The sequence below is a fragment of the Eschrichtius robustus genome, chromosome 19 (assembly GCF_028021215.1).
Source record: "Eschrichtius robustus isolate mEscRob2 chromosome 19, mEscRob2.pri, whole genome shotgun sequence".
Taxonomy (NCBI): domain Eukaryota; kingdom Metazoa; phylum Chordata; class Mammalia; order Artiodactyla; family Eschrichtiidae; genus Eschrichtius; species Eschrichtius robustus.
In genome coordinates this window covers 35,268,170-35,288,272 of record NC_090842.1, presented here as the reverse complement: position 1 = coordinate 35,288,272, position 20,103 = coordinate 35,268,170, and the positions used below count along the sequence as shown (strand labels likewise).

Genomic DNA, 20,103 nt, shown 5'->3' with positions numbered 1-20,103 from the left:
AGATGGAGATCTCTGAGAGATTTTCGCCGTTTGGTATTACGTGGAGCTGGGAGGTCTCTTGTGGACCAGTGTCCTGAAGTTGGCTCTCCCACCTCAGAGGCACAGCCCTGATGCCTGGCTGGAGCACCAAGAGCCTTTCATCCACACGGCTCAGAATAAAAGGGAGAAAAAAATAGAAAGAAAGAAAGAAAGAGGATAAAATAAAATAAAATAAACCTATTATAATAAAAAATAAGAAAAAAAATTATTAAGAATAAATGTATTCAGAAAAAAATTTTTTTAATTTTTAAAAATAGATTTATTAATTTTTATAGTAAAAAATAAGAAGAAAATTATTAAGAAAAAAGTTTATTAAGAAAACAATTTTTTTTAATTTTTTAAAATAAAAAATATGAAAAAACTTATTAAAATTCTTTTTTAATTTCTAAAAATAGAAAATAAGGAAAAAATTATTAAGAAAACATTTATTAGGAAAAAAAATTTTTTAAGTTAAAAAAAAAAAAAAAAAAAACACGGACGGACCTAACCCTAGGACTAATGGTGAAAGCAAAGCTATACAGGCAAAATCTCACCCAGAAGCATACACCTATACACTCACAAAAAAAGGAAAAGGGGAAAAATTAATATATCCTGCTCCCAAAGTCCACCTCCTGAATTTGGGATGATTCGTTGTCTATTCAGGTATTCAACAGATGCAGGCACATCAAGTTGTTTGTGGAGCTTTAACCCGCTGCTTCTGAGGCTGCTGGGAGGGATTTCCCTTTCTCTTCTTTGTTCGCACAGCTCCTGGGGTTCAGCTTTGGATTTGGACCCGCCTCTGCGTGTAGGTCGCCTGAGGGCGTCTGTTCCCCGCCCAGACAGGACGGGGTTAAAGGAGCAGCTGCCTCGGGGGCTCTGGCTCACTCAGGCCGGGGGGAGGGAGCGGTACGGATGCGGGGCGAGCCTGCGGCGGCAGAGGCCGGCGTGACGTTCCATCAGCCTGAGGCGCGCCGCGTGTTCTCCCGGGGAAGTTGTCCCTGGATCACGGGACCCTGGCAGTGGCGGGCTGCACAGGCTCCCGGGAGGGGAGGTGTGGAGAGTGACCTGTGCTCGCACACAGGCTTCTTGGTGGCGGCAGCAGCAGCCCCAGCGTCTCACGCCCGTCTCTGGGGTCCGCGCTGATAGCCGCGGCTCGCGCCCGTTTCTGGAGTTCGTTTAGGCGGCGCTCTGAATCCCCTCTCCTTGCGCGCCAGGAAACAAAGCGGCAAGAAAAAGTCTCTTGCCTCTTCGGCAGCTGCAGACTTTTTCCCGGACTCCCTCCCAGCCAGCACCGAAGCCCGAGCCTCAGCTCCCAGCCCCGCCCGCCCCGGCAGGTTAGTAGACAAGCCTCTCGGGCTGGTGAGTGCTGCTCGGCACCGATCCTCTGTGCGGGAATCTCTCCGCTCTGCCCTCCACACCCCTGTGGCTGCGCTCTCCTCCGTGGCTCTGAAGCTTCCCCCCTTTGCCACCCGCAGTCTCCGCCCGCGAAGGGGCTTCCTAGTGTGTGGAAACCTTTCCTGCTTCACAGCTCCCTCCCACTGGTGCAGGTCCCATCCCTATTCTTTTGTCTCTGTTATTTCTTTTTTCTTTTGCCCTACCCAAGTACGTGGGGAGTTTCTTGCCTTTTGGGAGGTCTGACGTTTTCTGCCAGCGTTCAGTGGGTGTTCTGTAGGAGCAGCTCCGCGTGTAGATGTATTTCTAATGTATCTGTGGGAAGGAAAGTGATCTCCGCGTCTTACTCTTCCGCCATCTTGCCCCTCGTCCTCTCTGACTGTGTTTTTATCTTGTGTTGTATCTCCAGCACCATGCCTGGCACATAGTAGGTATCTGATAACTATCTGTTCAATGACTATAAAACTAATTAAGGCTCTACAAATCTTCATTCTAATTAGAGCACATTGTGGAAAGCCTACCAGACTAAGAAATTTTAGATTTTTTTTTATAAGCTACAAGGAGTCATTGAAGGTTTTTGAGAAGAGGAGATATGTGAGCTGAGCTTTGTTTTAATAAGATCTCTGTAGAAATGGAGGTGGAGAGCCCATAAAGGAGGCTGTGGCAGAGTCCAAGTGATGGACAGTGCCTAAAGAGGGACAGTGGCCATGAGGGAAACCAGTGTCTTGCTCCACTCTGACCCCCATGGACAGCCTGACAGTGACATCACAATCACCCTCTGGATCTCCTACCCTTGGAGGTTAACATCCCGGCTCTGGCCTAACGCTGCCCTTTATGTTCACATTTATGTTCACATCTAGGGGACAATACCCTACCATCTGAGTCATCCAGGCCAGCAACCAGAGGCAGAGGGTTCAACAAAGCAAGAGCGTGCCACCTTTCCGCCCAAGGCATGACCAAGGCTCCATGATGACAGAGCAATCAGAGGACCTGAAGGATTCCCTGCCCACAGAGAGGAAGCATGTGTGGAGGACGGCCGAGGAGAGGCGGATGTCAGACCTCGCGCGGGTGTTGGAGTGGCTGGAGCGGAGGCAGGGGAAGAAGAAGCAAGCTCTCCAGGTGTGTACTGTCAAAGAAAACCTGCAAGGAAGGCTTCACTCGAGACTACTGCAGTATGATGTGACGGGGTGAGGGGAGGGTTTGCAGCACCGGGGTGAGCCAGTAGAAAAGCACCGGAGGACATGGGGGGGGGATTGTCAATGATGTGATCAGGCCATCCTTGTTGGCTAATTATCCCTATGGAGTTAGGCTCTTACCCTCCCACAGAGACTGGGAGGTGGGAATGCTATCTTTCCTGATGATTGCCTTTCAAAGGGATGGCTCCCAAGCTCTGGAGAAAAACATTCCTGGATTATAAAGCTGGGCAAGAGGCTGGGAGAAGATTTACATCTCGAAGCGGCAGAGAAAGAATTTACAGGTGTACATTCGCTAAAGGAATTGTTCTAGGAAAAGGGAGGTCAAGGTCCTAGAGTCAGGAAGAAACCTACCTAGTTTAGTCGAGGTGAAGGGACCTTAAAGCCATCTTGGTCAGTGTTGGAGAAGGGCTGAGAGGCAATAGCTTCTAGTGTCTTGATGATCTCAGAATGGGTCGTCCCACTGTCCCCAGGTGCTTCCATCCACATGATGGTCCCAGGGTCAGAGAGCATTCTCCACCTCCACTATCCCCACTGGGACTCCTGCTAACATACCTCTTCCTTTCTATTCCTGCATTAAAACTATTTGTAACTGCCTGTCTTGGTCCATTTGGGCTGCTACAACCAAATACCATAGGCCAGGTGGTTTAGAGACAACAGAAATTTCTTTCTTCCAGATCTAGAGGTTGGGAAGTCCCAGATCAAGGTGCCAGCAGATTTGGTGTCTGATGAAGGCCTGCTTCATGGTTCATAGATGGCTGCCTCCTTGCTATATCCTGATAAAGAGGAAGAGTCAGGAGAGCTCTCAGGGGCCTCTGTTTTAAGGCCCTAGTCCCATTTATGAGGGCTCCACCCTCATGACATAACAACCTCCTGAAGTCCCCACCTCCTAATACCATCACATTAGGAGTTAGGATTTCAGCATAGGAATTTAGGGGGACACAAACATTCAGTCTGTAGCACCACCCTTTCCTCTTTCTCCAGGAACTATGACAACCGATTTTGCCCCAGTTTCCCCCAGAGTTCCCCTCTGGGCCCATCGTCTACAGAAAATTAAGCCATGTCCTTGGAAAGTGGTCTCCTCTGCAGAGGATGTCACCTTATCTTGACTCCCCTGGCTCCCAGAGAAAAAAGGGTGAAAATGGCATTACTAAGAACAATGATAACTTTTATTAAGCGTTTCCTGTGTGCCAGGCCCTGTGCTTACTGCAATGAGTTGTCTGGTCAACTGCTCCCAGCAAGGCTACAATTTGCTTGAGCTCACAGAGCTAGTGAGGGGCCGAGCCAGGGCTCAAACTCAGATTTATCCAGTTTCCAAGCTCGTGGGCTGTCAGGCCCACGCACCATCACCACCTCCCCTTCCCCTGCTTCACCCAGTTCAGCGGCCCCTGCCTTTCAGGGGAGCTCCTGTTCTGGTTATGTGCTTACTTATCAATTATAGTCAGAGAGATCTGGAGTGCCAGTTCCATCAGATACCCGTAAACACATCTGACAAACATATTTTACTCTAAGGCGTTAGTGATTTACCTACCCTCCCCCTTCCCCCCATTTTTTGGGCCTCTCATTACTCATTCACAGAAATCACATTCAGTTCTATGATGAATATGTTTGATCCCATCTCTTCATACTAAGATTATATTCCTTTTTTAAAAAATTTTATTGGAGTATAGTTGATTTACAATGTTGTATTATTTTCAGGAGTACAGCAAAGTGAATCAGTTATACATATACATATATCCACTCTTTTTTTTAGATTCCTTTCCCATATTGGCCATTACAGAGTACTAAGTAGAGTTCCCTGTGCTATATAGCAAGTTCTTATTAGTTATCTATTTTATATTCAGTAGCATGTATATGTCAATCCCAATCTTCCAATTTATCCCTCCCCCTCTTTATCCCCTGGTAACCATAAGTTTGTTTTCTACATCTGTGACTGTACCTCGTTTTTGTAAGTAAGTTCATTTGTACCATTTTTTTTAGATTCCACATATAAGCGATATCAAATGATATTTGTCTCATAAGATTATACTCGAATAATGTTTTCACAGCTTTACATTATATGTGGCTTTTATTGTAAATAATTTTGGACCCAGGGAGGGAACAATTTAATTTGAAAATACAATTAAATCTTCAAGCATCATTACCCTTGCCAGAAGCATTTGTATTTTGAAAGAAGCTCCTGAGAGAGAGGGTGATGCTTCCGTGGCAGGTCTCGTATGGCAGGTGGCGGGGGACCCTTTAGTGAAGACGGTTGGGGGGGGGCTGTCTGTGGCCTCCTCTCCCTTCTCCTGGCAATCCAGGCTTTTCTCCACTTCAGCACGATTATGGAGCTACCCAGAGGGCTGTGCCCCTTGTGATTCATTTGCCATCCATGAAGACCCCTGAAGTTCAAAGTCTCAGCCACAGGGGCCACTGAATCGTGGCTATTGCAGTTTCCTTGGGTCTGTGGTATCACCACATCCATTCCACTCAGCTTCCTCCAAAAATGGGGGCTGGTAGCTACTCAGGTGACTCTTGAGGAGAGGCTGAGGGTTGAGAGGAGAAGGTGGGAGGTGGGCCACCCCTGGGGGATCTGGCCTTAGTCTCTCTCTAATCAAGCTGCAGCATCAGCCCTGGCCCCAGCTTGCGCCCCTTCCCCCCACTAAGCCAAACAAAACCCCGAAGTTGAGTAGCACCCCGTCCTTTGATGGCCTGAAGCAGGACCTTGGACAGCTTCCTTCCACCCATCCAGATGGCTTATCAAAACCCTCCTTCCGCCCATACAGTGTTGCTGACATTCATGGAGGGCTTAGCACGTCTGCGCAGTGATTCATTTATTTCCCACTATAACCCTATGAAGTAGGTTCTGCTATCGTCCCCGTCCTCAGAGAGAGCCGTCCCTTGCCCAAGGTTGCCCAGCCACTCAGCCATAGAGCAGGATTGCAAGCTGGGCCGTCAGCCCTGGAGACCAGTCTCAGCCATCACCCCATGACCCCGACACCCCACGGCACACCCCAAGAGGAGACCTAGTTGATTCAGTTTCCCCACTATGCTCCAGCACCCCATGCCCACCCCTTAGAGATGGGCCTGGATGTGCCTCTGTGGGCCCCTCCCCCGATGGGCCCTGGTGCTCCCTAATGAACCTTACTCTTTCCCTGGGCGCTCCTGGCAGCTTTCAGGGCCGAGCACACATGCCTCGAATGGACTTGCACGTGCCTGACCTTCCTTTCCCAGCAGGCAGACAGGAGCACCCAGGGAAATACAAAGGCAGGAGGCATTGTGATCGCAACTCTGGGAGGACAAGATGGGGTGGGAGTGGGGCAAGGAGAGGAGGGGCTCTGGGCACAGGGAGCAACCCTGGCTGGGCTTGAAGGCTGGAGGTCGTGGTAGGGAAGTGGCAGCTAGAGAGGCCATTTGAGGGCCGGAAGGAATACCTACCAGGCTGGGGCATGGGGCCCTCACGTGGACGGTGATAGTGATGGATTTTGGGGTGGAGAGGGACAGCCAGACCTGGGGATGGAAGGCCATCCTGGGGGTGGTGTGATATGGATACCGGGTGCGTCAGGAGGCAGAGGGGCTGCGAGGGGGAACGGGAGCGCCAGAGTGGGTGCGAAAGCTGGGTGGCACCTTCCCCTCTGCAGGGTGCAGGGCTGGTCTGTGCCCAGTGGGCCAGCCACAGGGTTTTTCTCCCTGTTCTTTCAGAAGAACAAACCCAAGGTGGTGACACTCTCTACAGCACCTGTGAAGGAAGAAAAGAAAGGCAAAAATGTCCAGAAACAGCAGGGAGGGAACCACCAGGTGGCATTCTCTAAGCAGGTGACACAGCCCCACCACTGTCTCCATGTGGAGGAGAGGCACCCACTCTGCTCCTGCGCGGGGTCGGCTACTTTTTTTTTAATTTAAAGCTCTAAAATTCATTCCTGCCCCACACTAGCACCCAAATGGATCACCTGCCCCCTCCACCCACCCAGCCCCCACCAACACTCTGCACACCCTGGTGGGAAGACTTGCACCCCTGTGGTAGAGTTCATTCTTCCCGGGTGCCACCTCCCTCCCCTAAATCACTCCGGAGTGCCGCTGGAAAGAGGAGACCGCCAGCGAAGGCTGTGGTTTCCATGGTCCCTCAAGGCCTCCCTTTGAGCTATGGGGACAGAAGGGAGGCGTTGGTGAGCGGACACCAGTGTGCATTCCTGTCCCAGTGTCCCGGCACCCAGAGCAGGACTCTCCTTCGGCCCCCTCGCCTGCCTTTCAGCAAGCCCTGGCACTTGCTCATTTGGGGAATGAAGGAGGCGGAGCCAGATCCCTGTTCTCTCGCCTGTAATGTCTCTCCAGCTCCCCTCCCAGGCTTCAGGGCAAAGCTCCAAAAAGCACGGGGAAGCCTCCGCCCTATACCGAAGGCTCTACAGAGCGGAAGCAAAGGGAAAACGCCTCAGCAGCATGACCCCGGGCAATTACCCCAAGGATGCACCTAGGAAATCTGGTAAGGGAAGCGCCTTGGTCCGGATGCCAGAACTGTCCTCATAACTGCCCTCCTATCAGAGGGACCCAAAGCCCACAGCATCCTTAGGGCAGCACCATCCACGTCGACCCAACCTCTGTGTATGCAGGAGCCCCACGTGACTGGGGAATCACAGCGCAAGGGGGTGTGGCCTGGACAGGAGGCGAGCGGATGTCAAGGCTCAGCTGGCGCCAGGGTGTTCTCTTCTCAGGAAGCCAGTGTAATGTCCCCCAGGTTCCTGAAGCCATTTTGGTGACATCGACCTCATGTCCAAATGATCTAATTAGTTTAGATACTGTGACAATGTCAAGGTGCTACAGAAGGTACCACACCTGCTGGCTTGAAATCTGCCCGGTGATGCTTGCACCCAAGAAGAGGTGGGCTTAGGTTATGCCAGACACCTATTGCCAAGACTGCCTGAGTTCAAATCCCAGCCCCACCAATCGATAACAATTGTTTATGAGATGTTATATAATCCCAAGCCACTCCAACTCTGGGGTCTGGTTTTCACATCCATAAAATGAAACATAACATGACCTGCCTCACAGTATAGTTGTGGGTTGAGGCACGGAACATACTTAGCCTGATACAGAGTAGGTGCTCAATAAATGTTAGCAAATGGTTATTTCTAAGTAAACATTTTGCTAATGTTCTCTGGTGGGCTGTGTTGGAAAAACAGAGGCATTTATTGTGCCTGGCCCCTTGGGATGGAGGTGTATGGTAAAAAAGAAATCTGGAAGGGATTCCAATTAGCCCAAAGGCAGAGGGGCAAGAGCCTTCAAGCAGGGGCTGGTTCTCCTGTACAAACTGCCCCCATTGTGCCCAAGAAAAGCTCTTTTTTTTTCTTTTTCATTGAAAAAGTCATTGTAACCAAACTGTAGTTACTTGCCTGTCAGAACTAAATATGATTGGCTCTAAATGCAAGGCAGAATCCTGGACTGAATCCTAAAATAGCTCTTCAGTGGAAAAACTGGTGAGATCCAAGAAAGCTCTGTAATGTGCCCAGGTTAATTGCTTGTTCCCTGCTTATGTAAGATGTTAACATTAGGGGAAACTGAGTGAAGGGTGTGTAGGAACTCTCTGTACCATCTTTGCAACTCTTCTGTAAATCTTAAAGTACTCCAAAATAAAAAGTTTATTTAAAAAGTAGAAAGAGATTGACTTCCCCAAGTTTCCCGTCACTCTCAGTGTCCTGGTCCTGCTGGGACCCTGAGCATCTGTAGGTCTCACTTCCAGTGGCTGTTTCCTTCTCCCTGCTCTCTGCCAACCCAAACACAGAACACATTTCCTTCATTTCTCCCCAAACCTTTCACATGAAGCCTTTATGTATAAGCAGACTTTACTGAAGGTTTCGGGCAACAGAGGGAAATAATTACATCACAGACTTAACACAGCAAACATATTAGAAGTCGATTATGATCCCCTCTTGTTCTTCAAAGTCCTTTGTCCCCTGCCACCAGGAGATTTCCCTGGCTACATTTCCTGCAGGGGTGGCCTCCAGATGTTTTCCTCAACCCCAAGACTAGGGCTAGAGTCAGACAAGCCAGGCACCCAAGTCACAAGATTTAAGGAGGTGCTCTCTCTCAGGTGACAACCCTGCACTTTCATGAGCCTGAGAGAAAGCACCTCCTTCAATTTTGTCCCCTGGGTACCTCGTTTGTCTCACTTTAGTCCTGGTTCTGCCCAGCTCTCCCTCTTCTTCCCTCTTTCCTCTCCCCTCCACTCCATCCTCTGCCTTCCTTGCCCCGCACATTCCCATTGGCTTCTTACATCAAGGGATCACTTTGTTTCCTTTGTTTCACTGTCTCATTCCACACTCAATGTAATCTATGAAGATATTTTCCTAAACAAAGGCAGTTCCTTCCCTAAGAGAAACTCTCATGCAAGTCGATTCATTTTTTTCATTTCACGGAACAAGGATGCCAGCAGGGCAGGCTGACTCACCAGCTATTTGGTCTTCTGCAGTTCCCCCTGCATCTGCCCAGCCCTGTCCCGCACAAAACCACACTGTTGGAGAGCAGTCTTCCGTCTCCTAATGTAATACAACCAATGGCCACTGGGGGTCAGCAGGTGCTCATGCCCCTCAAGTGCAGCAGCTGTTCAGAGGCATCCAGGAACCACCTGCGCATGCAGGTGTGGCACCCAGGACTGAGTCAGGGCTGAGCCTGGGCACAGCAAGGGGAACTTACTGTGAAGGCTGTCAGGAAGCCTGAAATGAGTGAGCAGGATCTGGTTTGGGAGTGAAGATCAAGACAAAGCAGCCTCTAGGAAGGGCATAGAGGCAGTTAAGGGCTAAAGCAGGAGTCTAAGGAGGGGGTAAGTGTAGATCAAGGAAAAGTATTCTAGACCAGAACATCTGTTTCTAACCTCCCCCAGCCCCACTCAGCACCCAAATCATTAGCGTCATTTTCAAGAACCAGATCCCCTGTGTGTCCCACGTTCCCTGTCGGAAGAGTAAGCTCTTTCCACTCTCCATGTCGTGGTTCTGTGTTGACCCGGTGGGCATGACCATCAAACATTCCCCACCACCTTCGGGACTGGAATGTGACAACTCAGCCCGTGCAATCACAACCACTCCTGCTCTTCTGTGTTTTCAGTGTTGTGATGGCCACAAAATCAGAATCTGCAAAACATTGTGAGTGTTCTGAATGAATGATATTAACTGTCCCTGGCTCCAGAACACCGAAGCGAATAGAAGCAACAGTGACAACACCCATGTGGAATACTTTCGCTTTTCAGAGCAAACTGCTTCGCCTTTGTCACCTCACCTAATTTTCACCAAAACTCCCACTCACTGCTGAAATGCCCCTGTCCCTCCGCTGATTACCATTCGGCACATTCAGGATGCAACAGCCTGCTCCCCCTCCCTTCTCCTCCATTGCCTCTCCTCCCTTGAATTCCCTGAGCACACTTTCTTCTACTTTCTTTCCTCTTTCACCACCCTCTCCTGGTCCCCTCTGAGGGCTCACCCATAAATGCTGACTGCTTGGCCTCCTCCCAGTACAGCCTCTAGGTCAGCCCAACCCAGACCCAAGGCAGCAAGAGATCCATACGGCTAAGCTGAAGCTGTGGTCTTGGGTCACCCTCACTTCTGTGAAAAAAGGGTGCAAAATATTCCCATTTGGTGGGCTTCTTTCCCCTGCTTCATCTGATTTCCATAAGGCTTCTCTGACCCACACATAATTTCCACTTAAATTTATTAACCTCATATATTTCTAACTTGCTACTAACCAACCTTCCCTTCTTTCCCCCTTCCCAGACCTAAATTTCCCCTCTGAATTCCCCACTGATCAGTACTGCCATTCTCATCCCATTATACAAGTTTCCTGGCTGATTCTATCCAAAGGAGTGGCTTTAACCACTGTCTAGGGAATTCCAAATCCAAATCTCCGGACAGCCTTCTCTCCTGAGTTCCATCTACATGCCTGCTCCCAATGTTAGCTTGGATGTCTCTCAGGCTCCGCAAACCCCCATGCCTCCCCTTCACAGGGGCCATCGCGTGGGCTAGCACTGGCCCAGCACAGTGGCCCAAGTCAGAAGTTATCTCCCTCCACAACCCTTTATGACCCGTTACTGGGTCCTAGAGATTGTACCTCCTTCATACCTTTCATCTCTTTTACTTCCTCTCCACTTTAACTACTACTATTTTAGTTTAACCCCGATCCTGTTCCACCCTAAGAACCTCCAATAGCTTTCCTCCTCTATGGCTACCAAATTGGCCTTTCTAATTTATTTGGGTCTTTATGTTTAAAGGGAGTTTCTTAGAGGCAGCAGATGATTGGGCCTTGCATTATTTTCAATCCAGTCTGACAATTTCAATCTTCCCATTGGGATTGGGATATTTAGACCATTTACACTGAATGTAATCATTGATATGGTTGAGTTTAAACCTACCATGTTGGTTTTTTTTTTTTTTAAATTATTTATTTATTTATTTATTTATTTATTTTGGTTGTGTTGGGTCTTCGTTTCAGTGCGAGGGCTTTCTCCAGTTGCGGCAAGCGGGGGCCACTCTTCATCGCGGTGCGCAGGCCTCTCACTATCGCGGCCGCTCTTGTTGCGGAGCACAGGCTCCAGACGCGCAGGCTCAGTAGTTGTGGCTCACGGGCCCAGTTGCTCCGCAGCATGTGGGATCTTCCCAGACCAGGGCTCGAATCTGTGTCCCCTGCGTTGGCAGGCAGATTCTCAACCACTGCGCCACCAGGGAAACCCCACCATGTTGGTATTTGTTTCTAATTTATTCCATCTATTCTTTGCCCTCCCCTTCCTGTTTTTCTGCCTTCTTTTGGGCTGAGTAGTTTTTGTGATTCCATTTTATCTTCTTTGTTGGCTTGTGAACTATAACTCTTTGTTGTGCTATCTTAGTAGTTGCTTTAGGGTTGACAGGATTCATCTTCGACATATCACAGCCTACCTTCACCTCATAGTCTGTATCACTCACGTAGAACATAAGGAGCTTACAAGAGTATACTTCCATTTCTCCTCTCCCAACCCTCAGGCTACTATTGCCATTCATTGTACTTCTCCATAAGTTATTATAAACCCCACAATACACTGTTATTACTCTTGCTTTAAGCAAGTATCTTTTAGAGAGACTTCAATGTTTATCCATAGTTAACATTTCTAGGGCTCTTCATTGCTTTACATAGGTCCAGCTTTCTGCCTGGAGTCATTTCCTTCTGCCTAAAGGTCTTCCTTCAACAATTCTTATGGTGTGGGCTTGTTGGTGACAAATTCCTTCAGCTTTTATATATCTGAAAAGGTCTTTATTTCACTTTTGTTTCTGAAAGGTACTTTTGCTGAGTGTAGAATTCTAGACTGACAAGCTTTTTTCTTCAGTGTTTTAAAGTTGTGCTCTGCCTTCTAACTTGCATTGTCACCAGTGAGAAGTTGGCTGTCGTCTTTATTTATGTTCCCTGTAATGTATCTTTTTCCTCTGACTTCTTTGGAAGTTTTCAGGCATCTTGATGATGATGTGTCTTGATGTCGTTTGCTTCATGTTTCTTGTGTTTGTGTTTGGGGTATGTTGAGATTCTTGGTTTATAGTTTCCATCATATTTGGAAAATTTTGGACCATAATTTCTTCAAATATATTTTCACTCCTCCCCTCTCCTCCTCTCCTTCAGGCACCACAATTACACATATTTGAAGTTCTGAAACTCAGTAGGTTTTTTCCCAGTCTTTTCTCTCTGTGTTTCATTTTGTATAGTGTCTGTCGCTATGTCTTCAAATTCACTAATTTTTCCTTCTACAATACCTAATCTGCTATTAATCCCACCCAATGTATTTTTCATACTAGACATTGTAGTTTTCATGTCTAGAATTTCAATTTGGGTCATTTTCAATCTTCTGTGTCTCACCTTAGCATGCTCAAGCTTTGTTGAACATACAGAGCTATACAGTTATAATAGCTGTTTTAATGGTCTTGTCTACCAATTCTATCTGTGCAGTTTCCTCTCCTGCATAACTAGGATTCAGCTGAGAGAAGCTTTTGCAGATCTCTGCAGCTCTCCATGCAGTTTTCTCCTGTTACTCTGCCCTGTGAATTCTAGCTTCCTTGGCGCATTTAAATTGTCTATTCTCTCTCCCCAACTCAGGGAAACTGCTAGATACTATCTAGGTTTTCCCCTCCCTGTGCTGCAACCTGGAAGCATCTCCCAGCTCTCAGCTGGGGCTCCCATGGGACTCACCTCTTCCTTTTCTCAAGGGCCACTGCCCTGAGTTACCTGTTGTCCAATGTCTGAAAAAGGCTGTTTCATGTATCAGGCCGCACTTTATAGCTGCTTAAGATGGAAGGATAAATCCAGTCCCTGTTACCCTATCTTGGCTGAAAGCAGAAGTCTCACATTGGCTTTTCCAAAGCACAAACCTAATTGAGTGCAATGACAAGTCATTGAAAAATTTTAGGAGGGAAGCTACCAAGTTAGATTTGAATTTTTAAAAGGTGACTCTGGCTAAGGGCCACTAAAAGATGTTGGGAAGACACTGGGAACACATTTCCAAAGTAAACCTTGACAAAGTCTGGGCGCCTAGACTAAGAAAATGGAACTCACTTGGCTTTCTCTCCTTGCCCACTATTCTCAGAGCATTCTGTCCATGCCAGGCAAGGGTGCATTCCTAATGCAGAGAGTTGGAGGGCAGTTCCCAACTCTGTCTCTATGAGTACAGAGTAGTCCCTGGAGTCCCAAACATAGCTCACCAGAAGTCTAACTTATCTGTTCAGCCATGGACTCAGGAACATGGGACATTTTGTCCAAGAGGGTAGCCAGGACAGGCTCCCAGAAAAAGGCACTGACAACCTGGGTTCACATTTTCCTGGATCCACTACTGTCTATGGCATCTTGGGCACGTGACTTAATTTCTCCAATCCTCCACTTTCCCATTTGTTCAATGGATGTGACATGGTTGTGAGATTGTAGTTGCCCCCCTCCCTAGAAAGGCTTTAGAACACTGCCTGGCACATAAGTTATGCAATAAATGTTAGCTAATATGTAAAATTATCATTACCTTTTCTATTACTACTCTTCTTTCCTACATGAGACCTACCTTGACCCAGAAGAGGATCAGATGTCTCAGGAAAGGCTATGGCCCTTTCCCCAAGGGATTTCAATTTGTGTCAATGAAGATGTGTAGCTCAGGATTCTCCTGGAACATAGGACCAATTTCCACCATGCACAAACAGACTGCTAACACCACCTGACCCTATCACTCTATTAGGGCCCAGCTGTCAGTTTAGAGAGCCATACTGGACATAAAGGTTCCAGTTCAGCCACTGACTCATTATGAGACCTTGGGCAAGTCAAAGCTTCTCTCCAGGCCACTGTACCTCCCTTTATGTAATTGTAGAAGGTCTAGACTCCCCCAGACATATCCTGGTAAAATTCCTGAATTTTATTTATGAAATCTAGCAAGCTTACAGGAAGAACAACTTACTTACAAAGGAAAAAGAGTCAGATTAGCATCAATCTAGAAGTGAAATGAACACCTATAGACTACTGAGAACAAAGATTTATAATCTCATAAACCTATCCTCAGCCCGTATATAAGTTTCCATTGGGGTGAATGAATGATATTTGCAAATTCAGAAATATTTAGGGACTTTCTCAGCCATTTATCCATTCATCTATAGAAAATGCCCTGGAAGAGAGCAGAGGCACCAAATTAGGGAATAACTGGTTTAAAAATCAAAATCTAGATACACACTTAAAATCATGCGATATAGAAAGAATGAAAAAAAGATAGGCAAAGAGATAACAAGAAATGCAAACATATGAGGTGGATTTAAGGCTAAAAGGAACAACAGGGTAAAAGAGGGATATTTTAAAATGTTAAAGAGAACAAATAATAACAATAAACCTACACACAGCAAAAAAAAGTAGTTAAATAAACATTTAGAAATGCAAAGAGAATCTGTCAAAAATAAAGTTATAGTAGGAGACTGCAAAATACCTCTTTCAGAACCCAATAGACAGATCAAAGAGACAATTACAATAAGTGCCTAGAAGAATCTAACAATGTAATTAACAAACCATAACTTTATAGTTGAATAGAGAACACACATTTTTATATGGCCAAAGAATATTTCTAAAAATCATCTGCATATTCATCAAAAGAAAACATTAACATTCAAAATAGTAAAGATTTTAGGGCCACCTACAGTATCCTAAAGCAATAACTAGAAATAAAATTAAAATTAAAAGATAATCTCAACAGAAATTAAGAAACACTCCTAAAATACCATTATTTCAAAGAAAAAAACTATTGAAAATAAGTCTGTTTCATACCAAAATCCATGGGATGAAGGCAAAATCTATGCCCAGAAGAAAATTTACAGCAAAAACTAAAAGTAATCGTTCTTGTCTGTATAAAACAAACAAAAAAATTAACACTTTTATTAATTTAATGATATAGAAGAAATAATTAATACGAAAAAGAGAGAATTAATACATTAAATACCAACTAAGATTAGTGAAATACAAGATTAAAAATAGTTAAAAGCATAAATCCAAAGCTAACTTTTTAAAAAACCAAGTGACAAATAGCATGAAGTTATCATGAGCCTTGTCAAAAGAAGAGTCAAAAATATACAAGATTTTATATGAGAAAGGATGCATAAGCAAAGATACGAAATACATTAAATGAATTATAATAGAATACTATATGCACATCTACACAATACATTTGAAAATCCAGCATAAATGAATCATTTCCTATCAGACTATAAATTATCAAAATGGGCATAATAAAGCGTAGAAAAGTTGAATAGAGCAATTTCTGAGGTAAAAATTGAAAGATGGTAGACATTTTCCCACTAAAAAAGGCACCAGGACAAATGATTTCCCACCAAGTTCTACCTAACATTTAAAAAGCAAATAATCCCAATGTTACTTCAACTATTGCAGGCCATATAAAATATAGACATTTGTGCATTAATTTCACAAGCCATCATAAGCTTAAACTTAAAAGATTAGGCAAAAAAGCAGGCCAATCTCACAATAATAGATGATTTTAAAATGATTTTAAAAATTTTAGCAGATAGACTTAATGTATGAAAATATAGCAAATATATCCATGTATGAAATGAATAATAAACCGTGACCAGGTGGGATTTATTATAGCAGGTTACGAATGGTTAGGTTAATCAATATCAAGATATCTAATAACATAATTTATTACATCAATAAATTAAAGGAAAACCATATGATCAGTAGATGATAGAAAAGCAATAAATAGAATCAATCAATTATTACTAATAAAAACTCTGTGTAAACCAAGAGTAGAGCTGCTAAATGTTATAAAACATATTCCAAAAATAGTGGCAAATATCATTCTAAATGATGAAATGCTGAATCACTTTAATTAAAATCAGAAACAAAATGAGGCATGACTGCTATCATCATTATTGACATTGTTTTGGAGGGTCTGTCAAATGCAACATGTCAAGAAGAGTACATCATTTTTATAAACATTAGGAGGGATATATTTTCATTTTTCTCCTGATATGATTGCCTTTCTGCAAAACTCAAGAAATTCTAGTCAAAAAATAATAAGATCTGGTATGGTTGTTGGTGTACTAGAAAAAAAATTTTTAAACAGTAGTCTTTTCTCTATACTAGTCACACCAGTTAGAAATAGAAATGAAAAGAAAATATTCCACTCGCACAAGTAAAAATCTGTAAAATACAGAGAAGTATGTTTAACAAGAAAATAATTAAGGTCTCCAAGCTCTAGTCCCAACAGTATTTCACTCAGTACCAACCCCGTATTTGGGTAACATCTGACCCTCACTCTTTCATTTCATATATGTGTGTCTTTGTGCACGCTGTTCCTCCTGCCCGCCCATGCTGTTCCTCCCTTTTTCATCTGATAAACTATTTGTCCTTTAAAAATCCAGCTCAAAGTTGATCTCCTCTGATACCTTCCCCTAAACCCCCCTTTAGGCTAACGTTCACTTTAGGTGAATTTTCTCTGGGGAGTGAGAGAAGATTGAGAGAAGGAAACAAATGAAAGGAGAGAAAGGGAATGAGTTGAGGAAATGAGGGGAAAGGAGGGAGAAAAAGATGAATAGGGATTAAACGAATGTTAAGAAGGAGAACCTGCCAAAGCCTTGAAAAGACCTCATGTCTCAGTGATGTCTGAAGCCCTTGCAGCCTTCCAGGCCTATCCCCTTCCTATCCACCCTACTTCTCACCCCTACCAGGATCTAACTCCCTGGTGACATCTGTCCAATTTCAGACTTAGACATCAAGGATGAAACCACCCAAGAGTCCACTCAGCGCTCAACGCCATACCATCGACAAAGCATCATAGAACCCATGTTACAGGATGCTATCTTTGTCCCACGGAAGTCGACCCTCTTGCGAGACTGGGTTGGCAAGATGCCCGACGTCTCCTACGAGCGGAAGCTGAAGAGCCTCATGGAGAAGGGCAACGAGCCCAAGATGGAGATGGTGAGGATGCTGAAGCCGGAGGAGGTGCTGAGCTGCCGGTGAGCGGCCCTGCGCAGGTGGGGCTGGGCGCGTTCTGCAAGACCAGGCTTTGCTCACGACTGCCTGTGGTTCATACACCTGGGCCGAGCCCAGAGCAAGGGAGGGTGGCTGCAGCATGTCCGGGCTCTGTCTCCGAGTCCAGAGGGCTGCTCCAGGGCTGAAGCTGTTGGGTTTCTGAGCAGAGAATCATCTCCTGAATGGACACAACATTTAGGCGCTGCCATTTTGATGGCACGCCTTTGGACACATACACAACCTTTCCAGAATTTCTATTTGTTTCACAAAAGAAACCATGAATATTATTCACAACGGAAAGAACGAGTTGTTTGTGGCCTCGTTTTAACAGGAAACTCCCCCAAGATCCTTTACACGATGGTGTTGAATTGCTGGTGACAGTAGCCGCCATTCCCAGGGCCACCTGCTGTATGTTTGGGGTTTTAGACTCCGAAGGGATCATGAACAAAGTATGAAACCATTTGGTATTTACTGCTCTTACCAAGGGGTCTCACTTCTTGCTTGTTCTTTGTCATACTTATCAAGACCCACTGGTTTTCAGCAACACCAAACAGCTTGGTTTCTGCCCCCAAATCCAAGCATCCCTCCCCAGCCCAATGTTATTCTTTACTGTAAAGATGTAACTGACAACAGTCAGAAACTTTGGCAAAGGAGGAAATAGGACAAGAGACTAAGGTAGTCATCCTTGTAGAGTTCACAGCAGTGAACTCACCTGTAGGTTTCAGACGGCCTCAGATGCCTGGCATCCGAGGACCCCACCACACAGTCCTGCTCTGCTGGCTGACTGGCTGTGGGATGGAGGGGTGGAATGGCTAACTGGCTGAAAGTTGGACAGGCAGTCTCCTCGACTAGAGGGGGCTTCTGGCTCACGCCACCTCCACAGCTGGATGACTTTGGCTATGGGTTTCAAATTGATAAAGTGGTTTTAATTGATTCCGGCCAAAGACAGCCTACCTGGGCTCCATGGTGGGGAGAAAAGAGGCTTGGACAGGGTAGGGGGAGAGAATATTTGGAGAGATGGCAATTAACAAGCCATTAGAAAAACATCCAAGAAAAGGATGAAATTGTCCTTTGCAATCTTAGTGAGCGTCCACAGGTAGATATGTGTGAGATTGCCCCCTGGGGCTGGGCTGGTCAGGGAAGGGTGGGGCTGACCGGAGCCATCAGGGAAAGGTAGTACAGGTATAGCGACTGGTGAGTGGGGTCTGAGCTGGCTGTAAGAACAGGGAAGCTCTGGGCAGATCTTGAAAGAGAAGGGCAGTTCCCTGGTGGCCTACTGGTTAGGATTTCAGGCTTTCACTGCCAAGGGCCTGGGTTCATTCAACCCCTGGTTGGGGAACTAAGATCCTGCGGGGCCACAGGTATGGCCAAAAAAAAAAGAAAAAAAAAAAAAGGAAAGAGAAGGGAGACCATTCCCAATGGGTAGAAAAGCCAGGTTCTATCAATATGCAGCTCCTCCCCCACCATCTGTAGCAAATTAACCAACCAGAATGCAGCCTGAACCGGGGGCCTCCCTCCTTATACTAAAGCTGGGAGCAAGGTCAAAGTTGATGGTGGAATAAGGGATATGATGGCAGAGATACTGTCTAAATCACATAGATGGCATCAGTCCTATTCTTCAGTCAAGTCAGAATGGTGGGGCTTTAGCTAATATTTTAAATCAGTGTTTTAACTTTAACTTTTTAATTGAAAATTTTAATTGTTTGAATACCATTAAAAATACTCACCTCTATTCCTACAATTTTCTCAGCCTTTATTTCCACTGTCCTGGATTTCCCCCAGCCCTTGGCCTCACTCAGATCACACACACATGGCAGTGATGAGAGAAAACACCTAACAATTTGCATCCTGGTTTTTTCTCCCCATTTGGCAATAACGTCACAGCCATATTGCATCTTCTTCTTCCTAATGACATTTTAACACTAGCAGAAGAGTCCTTGAAATGGATATTCCATTTTTTGCTTGACCATTCCTCTGTTGATGGAATTTCCTATTTTCCTATTGTTGATAACCCCAAAATAAACACTTTTGTTTATGTAGCTTTTCTTTCCATTGACTTCTGTACTTGGGATAAGTTGAGCACCTGAGTGGAATTACTGAGTCAAAACTAATAAACCTGAAAAAAAATAATAATAATAATAAACCTGGTTTTTTGGGGGGTGGGGCAGGAGGTGCTTGGCATATATGTTGCCAAATTGATTTCCAAAAGAGTTATACCAATAAAAACTCCCACCAAGTCTGTGGGGTGTCCCAGTCTTTTTTTTTTTTTTTTTTTTTTTAAATCAAGGTGTCAGGCAGAGCTGAATTTTTTCTGGAGGCTCTAGGAAGGAATCTTTTTCCTTGCCTTTTCTGGTTCTAGAGACAGCCTGTATTCCTTTTTTTTTTTTCTTAATTTTAATTTATTTATTTATTTATTTATTTATGGCTGTGTTGGGTCTTCGTTTCTGTGCGAGGGCTTTCTCTAGTTGCGGCAAGTGGGGGCCACTCTTCATCGCGGTGCGCGGGCCTCTCACTATCACGGCCTCTCTTGTTGCGGAGCACAGGCTCCAGACGCGCAGGCTCAGTAGCTGTGGCTCATGGGCCTAATTGCTCCGCAGCATGTGGGATCTTCCCAGACCAGGGCTCGAACCCATGTCCCCTACACTGGCAGACAGATTCTCAACCACTGCGCCACCAGGGAAGCCCAAGTGTGTCCCAGTCTTTTATGAGACCTCTGTCAGCTGCAGAAATGTCTGGAGGGCCAGTCCCTTACAGAGGTCCCACGCTGACGCTGTTTAACTCTTTTCAATGAAGTTTGCACCTGCAGTGACTCCACCCTCAACTGACCTCTTTGGCCTTGTCTCGCACAGATACCTGAGGCTGTCCAAGAACAACATTCGAACTTTGCTCAAGCTGTGCAAGGACGCAGGAATGAACGTGGACATCCACCCCCACGTGGTCGAAGGAGAGATAGATGCGAAAAAGGTGTTCAACCAAAACATCAATGTAGCCCTCTAAATAGCTCCTCTCCCTGGCCACC

The 20,103-nt window shown here is 45.6% G+C and overlaps 1 protein-coding gene across 1 annotated transcript; it reads left to right on the top strand.

Moving 5' to 3' along the window:
* The first annotated feature begins 2,379 nt into the window (after positions 1 to 2,379).
* On the top strand, positions 2,380 to 20,081 carry C19H16orf78 (chromosome 19 C16orf78 homolog). The gene is made up of 5 exons (XM_068527384.1): positions 2,380 to 2,529; positions 6,285 to 6,398; positions 6,927 to 7,062; positions 16,816 to 17,068; positions 19,934 to 20,081. Exons 1-5 carry the CDS (start codon positions 2,380 to 2,382, stop codon positions 20,079 to 20,081), a joined length of 801 nt encoding a protein of 266 aa, XP_068383485.1.
* Positions 20,082 to 20,103: the final 22 nt, after the last annotated feature.

Bases quoted from the DNA above. Each gene is read 5' to 3' on its own strand.
- C19H16orf78 (XM_068527384.1), top strand. From the start codon at position 2,380: ATGACAGAGCAATCAGAGGACCTGAAGGATTCCCTGCCCACAGAGAGG. The intron at 2,530-6,284 runs GTGTGTACTGTC...CTGTTCTTTCAG, and splicing joins AGAAGAAGCAAGCTCTCCAG to AAGAACAAACCCAAGGTGGT. The intron at 17,069-19,933 runs GTGAGCGGCCCT...TGTCTCGCACAG, and splicing joins GAGGAGGTGCTGAGCTGCCG to ATACCTGAGGCTGTCCAAGA.